This window comes from Sus scrofa, chromosome X, assembly GCF_000003025.6.
Source record: "Sus scrofa isolate TJ Tabasco breed Duroc chromosome X, Sscrofa11.1, whole genome shotgun sequence".
In the NCBI taxonomy this organism is placed as follows: Eukaryota; Metazoa; Chordata; class Mammalia; order Artiodactyla; family Suidae; genus Sus; species Sus scrofa.
The window spans coordinates 101,005,840-101,020,256 of NC_010461.5; the positions used below are offsets into that span (position 1 = coordinate 101,005,840).

Here is a 14,417-nt window from a genome sequence, read left to right on the forward strand (position 1 = left end):
AACCCAGTTTGAATGAGACTGAGTCATGCTGTTTTGCTTGCCAATAACAACTGTTCCCTTCCGCTCCCCATCCCCACCCCTCAGGTCTTCTTGTTCTGTTCTCTACTCTTTCCCTTCCTTTGTTCTTCCATTTTTAATGTTCTATATTTAAAATTCAAATGCTCAAAGTCATGTGTTGTGATCACTGACACCTCAACAGATGGCATGTAAACACAGAGCTCACTGAGCTGGAGCCTGGCCTTACAGGCAAAGGAGGTGGGCTTGGACGGAAAGACTCCCACTGGTCCCCAATGCCAGAAGCCCAGTCACCTCCCCTGGGTACACAACTTCTCTGGTGGCTTGGGATTCACTTTCTTCTCCAAACAGAGATAGGATACAGCAGAGCACCAAGGGAGTGAGGACCGGGGACTGGGCAGGGGTCCAACATCCTACCACACATTTACAAAGACACAGGCCATTGTCAGCTACAGTAGTAGCCAATTTTGAGATGCTCACTCCCCCTCTGAAAAACACCTCCATTATAGCCAACCATCCCTTCCTCCCCCACACTCCCCTACCTCTCTCTCTACCTCTCTCCTTCCCTCACTCCCTCCCTGCTGCCACCTCGCTACCTGAAATTAACAAGGAAAGATCACTTCCTACCCAATGTTTATCAAGATGAATTGAAAGAATTCTGTTTTCTCCCCCAGGTCCCCCACATCATGTCTTCTCAGACAGTGTTTCTTAAACTGTCTGTGAATAAGGGCCAGATTTTCCCCAAATATTCACACAATAAAAACACAACAAAAATAAATTACTATAAAACATGAAATAAGCAAAAGAAAACACATAAAATACAAGCCCAGATTTTTTTTCTTAGTGTTAGATTCAACAGCCATATTACCTTGTCAAATTGCTATAAAGGTTTATAAAGGCTTGTACTCATTTCTTTCTGTCTGTCATGTCAGACTGGTAACACACAGCAGATTGGTACCAGTCTACACATACTTTGGGTAGTGCTGCTCTAAAGATCTTTGTGACAAGTTCTTTTTTCTGTATATCACTTATGTGCTCAATACCTTATTCACTCCACTCCAAGGAAGACAGATGGTGGTCTCTTTAAGAACTGTATCCACATATTGAACAGACCAAACTTGCACAACTTATGGTAATTACATGGAGGTAGAATAGGTGCTGGGACATGAAATGAAGAAAAGGTAGAGGATAAGGAGCTAAAACTCTGCATAGCATGGCCAGGGAAGGGCTTTCAGAAGAGGTGATTTTGAAATAATGATCTAAATGGTGAGAAAGGGCCAATTATATGAAGAATCAGGGAAAGTTCATGTAATGCATAAGGAACAACATGTGCCAAGGTCCTGAAGCAGGAAACCATTAGAAGGCAGTTTTGGCTACAGCAGAGAGAGTGACAAGATCCAAATTATCTAAGGCCTATTGCCTGGTTAAGTTTTAGCTTTTTTCAGCAGCACTGAAAGCTACTGAAGAGCTTAAAGCAGGGGAGAAACAAGATCTGGTTTTTGCTTTAAAAAAATCAGTATCAAATGCACGGATCTTGATATTTAAATTATATCTCAGTGTAACTGTTAATTAAAAAAAGAGATCAGAGTTCTCTGGTGGCCTAGCAGTTAAGGATTTGGCATTGTCACTGATGTGGTGTGGGTTCAATCTCTGGCCCTGGGAACTTATGCATGCCACAGGTGTGGTCAAAATTAAAAATAAAAATAAAAAAAGAAACAGTGGCTATTTTCCCACTAATAGCAGTAGTGTCAACCTGTAATTATTTGTATATATTCATACAAATAACCCCCACTGGACTGAAGTGTCACGAGGTCAGGGTCCAGGTTTGATATGGTTCACCATTGTACCAACAGATAGCACTTAGAAGGTTTCAAAGTATGCTTGTTGATTGGATTAGAGACTAAAACAGTGAGTGAACGATACAAGCAACCTGTAATCAAGTGCTAATTTATATGGTGTAGTCTTTAACTCTGCACATTACACCTTCCTAGGAGGATGGATCTGCTTCTAGAAAAAAACTTGTATCTCTCATTAGCAATCTGATAACTTGAGTCACCACAATTACTATGCATTTCCCTATCAAAGCATCACCCAGATGAACAATTCCGATGGCGCTAAAGGCAGAGCCAGCCTTCATCCAGATTGTGAGATAGATACCCATCCTTGGCAGCCTTCCACCCTTCGTTCTACTGCCACCTTTCTCATTCCTCACCCATAATCTACTATCAACTCCATGAAAGTCACCCGACTTATCTTTTCTGTTTTCCTCTCTGCACAAAATGTACCCTAGGAACACTATTATGTGAAATAAATCTCCACATAATATCTTTAAAATAAGTGCTCTCAAAGTAAGCCTTGAATACTTTATTTCCAAATCTCAATTATCTACACTACCACAAGGAAACTGAATTGCCGTACCATATGTATAAATCAAGGGAGAAAGGATAACACCAAAGTCATTTGAATCTTTGGAAGACTGAGTTGTCTGGCTCTTCTAAAATCAGTCTGTGTTTAGGTGCCAGTTGTGTAACTAGTGTCTGTGTGTGTAAAGGATGGCCTCAGAGAATTGATCAAAGGTAGCTGACAAGGCCCAACATTAGACACAGAGGTTGCGGTTGGTTTTATACTGTTGGATTCCAATGTGGGCTATAGGGCCCTGGCTCAAATGGATGTTCTGTGGTTGAGAAGCAAGGCAGTTGATGAAATATAGCAGAACTTACAAATCTAAATGAGGAGTTTCCCTCTCAAAGGAATAATTTCTGGAGATTATATTCATATTTCCAACAAATGTTGTCATTGTTGCACAGAAGCAAATAGTCAAGTGAATAGATAGAAATGAGAAAGTGGCCCTTCAACTCACCCTATCTGTGAACAGCAGGGTTGCCTCCAACCATTCTCTGTCTTCTTCCATCTCTTTTAATCTCTCCCTCTGCACACAGTTTACTGGACCAACCAAAGAAAGGAGACCACCGTGGCAGTGAGCAAACAAAAAGCAAAAAACACAAAATTTCAAGCAAATGGGACCAGCTGTGGTTCTTAGTCTCCATCTTTTATACCATTTTAACATAGGTTCTCAGACTTGCTAAATGTTTTATAGTCACTTCTCCCCCATCAGTGTCTTTGATGAGCCTGTGGGAAAAATTAGGCCTCTATTTTCAATCCTCATAGACTGGGGTTTCTCACAACATCAGAATGCAGCAATTTGTGAAGGAAAACAATACATGCATTAACAAATTGAATGCACTACCTGCCTCCTAACTTCCCTCTTTCTGCCACTGATCTTCCGCCCTTCATTTTCCCTTTATGACTCAGGTGTTCAGTGTTCATTTTTGTTGTGCGAGTGTCTTTACAGAGATTTTAGGGAGACTCAGTCTCAGTATTACCAACTTGAAGCCCTTTTGTGACCATCTCTTAAGGAGAATCCTAGAAGGAACTGTGGACAAGTGCAATGCCTTAAAATAATGAGATAAGAGGTGAATATGGACCAGGAGGCAGCCAACTCCTTCCCCGTAGCTAGAACTCATACCACAACTTCTAATTTCTATAATTGTGTTTCATCTTTTATTTTCCTTTCTATCATCCAGATGGTTGAAGGTGATTTCTGTTGCATTAGTGCATGCTCAGAGTTTTTAGACAGACATTGTCCCACCTCAGGGTCTCTATGTAGCCAACTTAAGAAGTGAATTCTGGCAAGAGGTATGGGACAAGTGAGATGTCTTAAAATAATGAGACAGAGAAAGTGAACCAGAAGCCAACTTCTTTCTTGAATCAATACATTTCTACTAAATGCCATCATTCTACCAGAATACTCTGCCACCATCATTTTATTTCCCTTTTTATTACACTCTGCATGGTTTGTTTTCCCATTCTGCTTCAGTGCCTCTACCCCAGTTTCAGGGAAACATGGCCTCAATATAAACACGATGAGCCCAACCACTAAAATCTAACAACATACTCTAGAATACTGCAGTGTCTTAAATTCAGTATCAGAGAAAGAAGACCAGGAGCAAGGCACCTCTTACTTTTTATCCGTAATCCATCTTTTACACCACCTGTTCCCACCACTGTCTCCTCTTCCTTTTGTCCTGCCTACATGTTTTATGTTTGCTGGTTGACTCTGTTGTGTTAGTTATTTCACTGAAGCTGTAGGTAGATCCAGGCCCCAACTCACAACTCTCCCGACTATGGTTGTACATGATAGTAGCCTCTAGCAACTTTTTCTAGAAATAAAAAACAGTGGGATAGATAGAGGGAGTGGACCAGGAACCAGTAAAATCTCCTTTCTTAGCCATCTCCTCTCTCCTAATTTACACTTGACCTCTACCCTTTTATTCTCCCATTTCACCCTCCATATATTGGTGATCATCCCTTTTGTTTTCATGTCTTTTGAGATGTTTTAAGCAACTCAGCTTCAATTTTACCACCTTGAAGACCACGGTTCACCAACCAAAAGAAGAGCTATTAACCACATGTTATGAATGGGTGAAATTTTTTAAAATAATGGGATAATCTGTTAAAATGTTATTGTTAAAATCTTTCCATTTCTATGTCTCTGTTTCCTAATTGTTTTATCAATAACAAAAGTGATGGGAGTTCCCGTCATGGCGCAGTGGTTAACTAATCCGACTAGGAACCATGAGGTTGTGGGTTCGGTCCCTGCCCTTGCTCAGTGGGTTAAGGATCTGGCGTTGCTGTGAGCTGTGGTGTAGGTTACAGACGAGGCTTGGATCCCACATTGCTGTGGCTCTGGTGTAGGCCAGTGGCTACAGCTCCAATTCGACCCCTAGCCTGGGAACCTCCATATGCCGCAGGTGCGGCCCTAAAAATACAAAAAGAAAAAAAAAGTGATGAGGAAGGGATGTTAAATCTCCATTTTAATTTTTAGAAATAGATTTAGTACTATTGGTTTTGAAAAATAATTATACTGGGGTAGAAGCAGCTCCTGCACCTAACTTCCATCTTCTTACCACTTACTCTTTCACTTTCTCCATTTTCCTTTCTGGTTGGTGTATCATCACCTGTGTTGTGTTAGTGTCTTTATATAGGTTTGGGGAGATCTTCAGCCTGTCTTTAGGGTTACAGATGTCAGAATCATAAAATATCCATCAAAGATGGTGTAATGTCTTCAAATGGTGGGACAGGAGGAGAAGGAGGACCAGAATCCTGCAAAACCTGCCCTCTCTCCAAATTACCATCATCCTTCCCTCTCTTTTCTCCTTTCCCCTCTTACCTGTTGGATGTCAGCTCTGCTGCATTAGTATCTCTGAAAGACGCTATAGAAAAAAATCAAGCTTTCATTTTTACAACCTTGTGGACTGTCAGTGCCACTTAAACCATGGAATGTTTGATACAACATTTGATAGAAAAATAAAATTCTTAAAGAAGGTATGAGAAATAGAAGGATGATCAAGACGCAACCAACTCCGGGCTTTTAGCCAGAACAGCTTTCCTTATATACCCTTCTCCACCATCCACCTCCTTTCTCTTTTTCTCTTCTACATCCTTGATATTTGTTGGTTAGCTCTACTGCAGTAGTTTTTTTGAGGGATTAGGGAAAATTCAGCCTTGATTATCTCAACCTTGAGAACTGTGACTTGCTGCATCTAAATCCTGGGCACCAGAGCGACATTCAAGCCATAGAGTCTGGTTAGAGATCACAAACAAGCAAAATGTACCCCAATAGGACAGAGGGAGAATTAGAACCAGGAACCAGCCAACTCTTGCCATTTAGCAACAAGATCTCTCCTTTCATCTCCGTACAAACCTATTACCTCCTTTCTTTTTCTACCACACTTCTGCCCTCTCCATTTTGTCTACGGGGCTGTGTTAGTGCTTTCTGCCCATGTGGATGGATAATTCTCCAGGGCATTTGGCAGAAGCTACTGTTGCAGAGGTCTTGCCAGACAGAAGAGCCATTTGAGGCAACCTTCCCCTGCCTTGATTTGTGCTGCCCTGGAAGCATTTTATCCCACAAGGACAGCCAGGCTGATTCCAGTCTGAGGTGTGCTGGAACTCATTCGCAGGTATGTCTGTCATAAAACATGGGTTGACAGAGAAACCTCTAGGTCTTCAGTGGTATGGTTGCTGTGTGGCAAAGAGATGAATGCAGAGTATACCTATGAAGATGCTTTCAAATTACAGTCTGTTTATTGGAGAGGAAGATACCTGAGTGGGAATATGTGGGGCCTGTGTAGCAGAGCGAAATCTCCCAGCATTAAGTTGAGATAACTGGTGAGGTAAATTTGAGTTGGACCTCTCCTTTTAGTATCTCTGCTAAGAACAATGTAGTGAGGTAAAATGCTTGTGGAGGAATTCCCATTGTGGTGCAGTAAGAATGAACCCAACTAGTATCCATGAGGATGCAGGTTCAATCCCTGGCCCTGCTCAGTGGGTTAGGGATCTGGTGTTGCCATGAGCTGTGGTGTAGGTTGCAAACACAGCTTGGATCTGGCGTTGCTATGGCTGTGGCATAGGCCAGTGGCTACAGCTCCAATTCAACCCCTAGCCTGGGAACTTCCACATGCATCAGGTGTGGCCCTAAAAAGACCAAAAAAAAAGGGGGGGGTTGTGGAAAAGAGTGGTATAGTTAAAAAGACTAACAATACTGAAGTGTTGGCTCTTATGCCTTAAGGCAGACATGAGATTTCTGGGATCCTTTCTCTCTCCCCACCTTTTGTTAATCCTCTGTTGCCATTTTAACATGCTATGGGTAAAGAGGAGTGTGATGCTTATCAAAACATAAGTGGCTCAAGAAATACTACTCCCTGGTGCATACTATGGCTGTTGATCCTGGGAACCAAGATGATGGCAGAAGCATTCTCAATAACTTTCTTTCAAGGAAGAGGGCTCCACCTTCCAGGCCAGGCTTTTTTGACACAAGAGAGCACTAGAGAGCCCACAATTCACCCCAGCCAGCAGACAGATGGGCAGTTGCTCAATGCTCTTATGTAATACTTGTTAACTGGCAAACGTGGTTTGGCACAGTAAGTGACTTGAAGCTACTTGATACAGTTTTGTCTTTGGCTCTTTATTTTTATATATGTTTAGGGGGTGCCAGTCAGGAGTTGGATAAATTAGGCTTAAGCCCAAACTGGAGCCTCTGCTAGGCTTTACACACAAGCAAGCCTCTCTGCTAACTGTAGGGCAGTGGGGAGAGAATGGAAGAAAACACTGAGTCTTAAGTTTCTTTCAGGAAGGAGACCTTTGGGAGAAAACTCATCCTAACAAGTTAATTTTAAAAACACTTTGTGGTCATTAGAAAGGAGGAATGGTTCTCAGTGAGGCAAACTATTTGGCCTTCTGTCCAGTCTCCATTGGCTCACATCCCATTCATGCAAGAAAGAGGAATGGGGCTGAGAGTAAAAACTGAAAAAGCTGCTCCATTAAAATGTTTTCTATAACTGCTTTGTTGCCCATGTTAAAGAAGTGTAACAGTAAAAGAAGCAGGGTTGGAAATGGTGACTAGAGAGAGCATTCATGAGCCGGGATTCTGGATATTGGTTACATTCTAGTGTTCAGGTTGTGAAAATTAATCAGGCTATAGTTAAAGACAAGTATGCTTTTCTATGGGATTATTATAGTTATGAAAACTTGGAATGCAAAAAAACCAGAAAACTTTAGAGAACTAGCAAGATTTTGAGTAATACAGTATATGCATTTAATAACTCATTGAATGGTACATTTAAGACGTGTGCATTTTATTGGATGTAAGTTTTACCAAAAGAAGGAAGGAAGAGGGGAAGGAAGAGAAAGGAAGGAAACTGCAAACACTGAACTCTAGTTAATGACCTGTATGCTCAAGTCTTTTGGTGTGAAGTATACTAATATCTGCAATTTACTTTGAAAGGCATCCAAAAAATGAAATGGATTGAATGGATGAATAGAAAAATATTAACTGTAAGATCTGAATAGTGACTATTTGGTTGTTCATTGTACAATCCTTGCAGCTTTTCTGAATATTTAACATTTTTTATATTTAAATGATGGCGGGGAGAATCTACAGGAAAGAAGAATTTTTCCCATCTCTTTATGAATAGAAATATGGGCTCCAGCCCTAAGAGGACCCAAATCCATCAGCAGCAACTAGCAAGAGACTGTTACCCAGCAGAAACAGCAGGAATCCTCGTGAGAGGTGCCCCAGAAAGATAGCAGTGCCCAGTGAAACTGCTGGTGCCCAGGTGAAGATGGCTTGTTGTGAACTTGAAGAGATTCCTTGAGAAGGCTTAGGTGGCAGAGAGACCAGATGGTAACCAGAGAAAAAGAAGAAGAAAATGGTGGATGCTATGCAGTAGATGTCAAAACTCATTCATGGGCACATGTGAGACATACCCTGGGGTTTATACCATCCTATACAACCAAGCTGTCAGTTTCACTCCTTGGCATTTCTGTAAACTACAAATGTTGAAAGTACTCAAGATTAGAATCTAAAGCAATCTGCTGTACTTGACACATTAAACTAAAGAAAAGTTTTTTATACCCACTACCCAGGATCAACTTTTTCAACATTTTTCCGGTTATGTGAATCATTGTATTTGTATTCAAGAAGACTAAAAATACAAGTAAACAAAAGAAATGAAAACATTTGCTTGAAGTTGGCACCTATGTTTGTCTTGCGGCAGCTACACTAAAGACACAGGCACTAAAATGTATATTTTCTCTATCATACCTGTAGTTTCAGAGCCAGAGTGCCCTAAGAATTAGTCTATATTAGGGTTGTTTGTGGTGGTTTGTGGTGTTAATTGAGGTGTAACTGACATCTAACAATGTGTCCAGGATTTTCTTGATTGCTTAAGAATGACCCTGGGGGAGGAACTTTCATTTCCCCCTTAGCACTCTAACCAACAGATACAGTCAATAAAGATGCACAACCTCCTACAGTCATGATTCTCTTTCAATCTCTCTCTAGGGTTTTACTGATATTTTGCTAGAAAGAGTGATGCATGGGGGAGCCAACATTACAGGATTCCAGATTGTCAACAATGAAAACCCTATGGTTCAGCAGTTCATACAGCGCTGGGTGAGGCTGGATGAAAGAGAATTTCCTGAAGCCAAGAATGCACCACTAAAGGTAATGTCCCATGGCATGTAGAAACCTTAGGCCAGCTTTTCAGAGCACCTCAATATGGCCTTTATATATTTATGGCCAGTGGGTGATCATGTGGTTGTCCCTCAGAAATCTTTCTAGGACGCTAAAAACAAAACCACAAGTGATTCTGCTGCATTTGAAAACTCAACTCCCAAATAAAGAAGCTATTGAGAAGGAGGTCTTTTAACACCCAGTGTTTGGGAATGTTAATTTTTTAATGAATTTCATTTGGAGTATGCTCCTAATTAACAATATTACAAGAACCTGAGTCAGGCAGAGGGCGGAGGCAATGGGAATAGGTACGGAAGATTGATAGTCTGAAACAGAAAATTAGATCTTACATTATTTATATGATTGCTTTGTGTTAATAAGTTTCATGAATCTCAGTACACCCAAGTGAATTGGGCTCTCATACAGAGTGCATGCTGCCTGTATATATATTGAATGGAAATGTTTTCCTCCCTGTAAAAGTATCTTTAAATAATTAGATTACCTAAGTTGCTCATTTTTCTGAAATCAAGATAACAACATTAAAAGCAGAAAGTCATACTTAAAGTGCACATTTCTCATATGTGTTCTCCTATGGCTAGAAATTTGATTATTTAAACATCAGGAATTAAAGCAGATAAATTAGGGGAAAGTTATTATTACACAAAAGATCCTTCCAATGTGTTGTTGTTTTTTAAGTAACCCATTCCCTCAGTGCACTGATTCAAGCATGAAACGGACTTTAAATTCTTCCTTCCTGATATCATGAAAGTGTGTATGTACCATGGCTGTGGTATCCCTGGATCAAGATGAGGGATCAAAATAAGAGTCAAGGCTCAAGGCCCTGCCCTAAAAAAGGAAAGGGGAGGGTGCATTTACTTTCTTGTGGTTTCAAGATACCCATCCTCACATCCTTCCTCCCTGGCAAGAATCAAATAAGGAAGAACATGGGACATAGACCAAAAAAACATTTCCTGAATTACCTACGCAGGTCCACCCTGAACAGGTCGCATCAACGTAATACCAGTGGGACCTTACTTTATGCAGTTGGTATGTTCTAGAAAAGTTATGAGTTAAACCTTCATTTTTAATTAAAGCCACTTACTAGCTCAGTGGTCCCCTATAGCTGTAGTGATCACATTACACACGCCAGATTTTTCCAGGTGTCCTCATATGTCTCAGTAAATATGGTCATAATTCCTAAGATGAATACTTTGTAGTTAAATCTTTCTTTTAAGATGATCATTTCGGTTTTGTTGAGATATAATTGACATGTGACATTATATTTGTTGTAAGTATACAGCATAATGATCTCATGTATGCATATATTGCAAAGTCATCACCACAATAAGTTCAACTAACATCACCACTACAGCTACAAATTTTTTCTTATGATGAGAATTTTTAAGATCTACTCTCTTTGCAACTTTCTAAAATACAGTGCAATATTGTTCATTATAGTAACCATGATATACATTACATTCCAGAACTTATCTGTAACTGGAAGTTTATACCTTTTGACAACCTTCATTCATTTTCCTTATTCCCCTGCCCCCAACTCTGGCAACCACCTGGCAACCACCAGTCTGTTCTCTGTTTCTATGAGTTTGTTTTTTTTAAGATTCCACATAAAAGTGAGATGATATAGTATTTGTCTTTCTCTGTCTGACTTGCTTTACTTAGCGTAACACCTTCAAGGGCCACCTGTGTGACAAAATTGGCAGGATTTCTTTCTTGTTATGGCTGAATAATATTCCATTGTGTGTTTGTGTGCACATATATATTTTTTATTGAAATATAATTGACATGTTACACGTACATATCTCACATTTTCTTTATCCATTCATCATTTGATGGACACGTAGGTTTTTTCCATGTGTTGGCTATTGGAAATAATGCTGCAATGAACATGAGGGTGCAGGTATCACTTTGAGACAGTGATTTTATTTCCTTCAGATGTATACCCAGGAATGGAATTGCTGGATTATATGGCAGTTCTATTTTTAATTTGTTGAGGAATCGCCATACTGTTTTCCATACTGGCTGCACCAATTTACATTCCTACTAACAGAGCACGAGCCTTTGCTTTTCTCCACATCCTTGCCAACACTTGCCATTACTTGTCTTTTTGATAATCACCATTCTGACGACTGTGAGATCATATCTCATTGTGGTTTTGATTTGCATTTCCCTGATGATTCAAATCTTTTTTATGGACTAAATCATCCCACTACATTTAGGTGAGCTTATACAAATTTATATGTTCATACAACTGCCTATCCACTGCTCGGCCATCCTTAGAGTTAGCAGACAGTAGGTCAGTTATTCAGTATTTTAGGGGGTTATCTATAATGTGTCAGGCACTTTGTTAGGCACAAAAAAAAATGGACAAGAGTAAAAAGTATGAAAAGGGTACTAAACAGTAATTTATGCCTGCTCAGAAGTTGTAGAGCTTGTACAAAAGAGAAGGAAGACAATCTGAGCTCCGGATTATTTGTTGGTAACTCGCGATAATGTAAAGTTCTCAGAACTTACTGAGAAGAACTATTCAGGCTTATCAGTAAAACCTTTTAAATAACTTAAGAAGACGGAGTATTTAAATAGTTGATTGAAACTTTCAGATTACTTTGACTAAGTACTTGTCATTATGAAAACTTGCTCTATATCAATTAGACAAAAAGCCCACTTAAAAAATGATGTACAATATTTGTGATTAGGAAATAAAATTGTCTAGAGATTAAAATCCCGATGCTTAATTTATTCTATATTTTGTGAACATTTCCTTTGGGGTCTTTTTTTTTAGATGTTCACACATTGGTAAGTAGAAGCTGAAAAATTAGAAAATTAAATAGCTATTTTGGCATGCATGGCTTGGAAAGGACTATATTAAGATTGCTGACAATTTATGCAGTCAGCTAGAGAAAAATCACCACCATGCTGGCTTTCTACAGTGCTAGGATGAGCAAACACAAAGAACATATGCCCCCAGTTACAGTCATACTTGATGACTTGGCCCCAAAAGAAAAGTGACAGAAAAATCAGAAAAGTAAACTAATGTTGTAAAGATGACAATGTATTCACTCACAATTGTTTTGGGACCTACTATAGAGGAAGAAAACTGCTGCTAGGGCATTTTGCTTCATTTTTTAAAAAAATCAACAGATTTCTATATACTACCAATATTCAACACCACTGCAAAACACGGGCCAGCTTGTTTTAATCATACTTTGTTGATTAATTTAACCAAAAGGTCACCACCATGTCAAGTTGTGGATAATCAAATCCTTTGTATTAAGTGGCAGGCCTCATCATTAGTGGAGCATATCAGCACAGTATATCCAAAGCAATAGAACGTTAAGTGTTCTTGCCAAGAAAATGTAGCATCATGCAGTACTGCCTATGAAGTGTCAGTGTTATCAGATTTAAAACTCAATGACAATTGAAATTTTCTACAATCAAAAACCAGCTTTGGATTTCACTCCCCACCCCCCACCCCCCAGGAAACAAAAACTGATTTATTGCAGGCCAGAGGTTCTAGTTCGCCAGAAACGTGGCCCAGACAGAAATGATTAATGTTTCCCTCCAAATTAATTTCAAGCTGTCTAACTTAGCCCTTTCCATTTTTCCCTAAGTAAACACCAGATCTGAATTTTCTATTATAAACAGCAATAACCCAGCCTCGCTTTAGGATATGCTGTTTCCTCTCCAATCTGCATAGGACATCCTCTAACGTCACACTTTTTTCTTCCTCTATAAAGGACCCGGTCTTTTAGTAGTCACTCACTCATTCCAAAATATGGTATTGAGAGCAAGAGAAAGATTCCCTTGAGCCATATGATCTTAGTAATCTTAGCATGTGCACACATGAGGTAAGATGGATCATTCTAGAATGGATCAAAATCAGGCTTGCCCAGAGAGCTCTCTTGTTTTAAATAATTAAGGGGGTGACTTCATAGAGCAAGAGTTGGTGATGAATAAAAATCATGAGAAACAAGGCAAGTTTTGAGGGCATGGTTTGTCACAATATCTTTTTTTTCCATACACCCATTTCAGTATACATCTGCATTGACGCACGACGCAATACTGGTCATAGCAGAAGCTTTCCGCTATCTGAGAAGACAACGAGTAGATGTGTCCCGGAGAGGCAGTGCTGGAGACTGCTTAGCAAATCCTGCTGTGCCCTGGAGTCAAGGGATTGATATCGAGAGAGCTCTAAAAATGGTAATGACCACAATGAGCTGTTAGGGTGGGGGTGCCTTATAAAGACACAAAAAATGTAAGATCTCAATCTTGAGGAAAGACTTTCTAGGATGTCCCGTTGTAACTCAGACGAAACAATCCCCACCTCACCCAGTGGGTTAAGGATCCAGCATTGCTATGATCCGTGGTATAAGTTGCAGACACGTCTTGGATCTGGCGTTTGCTGTGGCTATGGTGTATGCCAGCAGCTGCAGCTCTGATTTGACTCCTAGCCCGGGAACTTCCATATGCCATAGGCCTGGCCCTAAAAAGACATCCTAAAAGGAATAGGATCCAAGTCTACAGAATTTTCAAAGTGTAAAGAAAGATGGGCATGGATATTTTATTCATCAAAATCTAGAAATCTAAAACTAGAAGGTTCTTCCTTGAAGCTTGATAAATGGTAAATTTCAGGCAAATGAATATTTAGTTCTGGACTATAGTGCGGTTAGAAAATCAAACTTAGCACCCTCTAAAGTTATGGACTGAACATGTAAACAGCTTCCAAAAATTCAGACTTTCCAGAAGTCTGGTGTTACTTAGGGGGACTGGGACATTCTATAGGCAAATGATTAGCCTGAATGGACTGTGGAACTGAGCCAGCATGATAGAATTGCTGTTGTCAAAAAGAACCTTTATGGAGTTCCTGTTGTGGTGCAGTGGAAACGAATGCAACTAGGAACCATGAGGTTGCCGGTTCGATCCCTGGCCTTGCTCAGTGGGTTAAGGATCCGGCGTTGCTGTGAGCTGTGATGTAGGTTGAAGACACATCTTGGATCCTGTGTTGCTGTGGCTGTGGTGTAGGCCTAACTTCTAGCCTGGGAAGTTCCATATGCTTCAGGTGCAGCCCTAAAATAAATAAATAAATAAATAAATAATTTTTTAAAAAGGCAAAAAGAATGTTTATGCTCTTCTACCTGGTGAAAGGCAGGAATATGATACATTTCTAGGCCTACTTAAGAGGATTTTCCCCCAATGCCCTAGAGAAAAAGCCTAAAGAAGGGTACAAGAAGGAATCAGTGGTTAGACAGTCAAATAGGTCACTTGTTTTTAGTATTTACTGGGTAGGAGAGCACTGAAGGCTTCAAGC

The 14,417-nt window shown here is 40.0% G+C and overlaps 1 protein-coding gene across 6 annotated transcripts in view; it reads left to right on the top strand.

Moving 5' to 3' along the window:
* The window catches only part of GRIA3 (glutamate ionotropic receptor AMPA type subunit 3), a 281,921-nt gene that overhangs the window by 178,547 nt on the left and 88,957 nt on the right, over positions 1 to 14,417 (top strand). For all 6 annotated transcript variants that reach the window (XR_002340866.1, XR_002340867.1, XM_003135356.5 and 3 more), the window contains 2 exons: positions 8,921 to 9,082; positions 13,142 to 13,309. Coding sequence is in view for 4 of the 6 variants with exons in the window: in XM_003135356.5 (XP_003135404.1) it covers positions 8,921 to 9,082; positions 13,142 to 13,309 (330 nt within the window). In the remaining 2 variants the exon portion in view is untranslated. The remainder of the gene's footprint in view (positions 1 to 8,920; positions 9,083 to 13,141; positions 13,310 to 14,417) is intronic.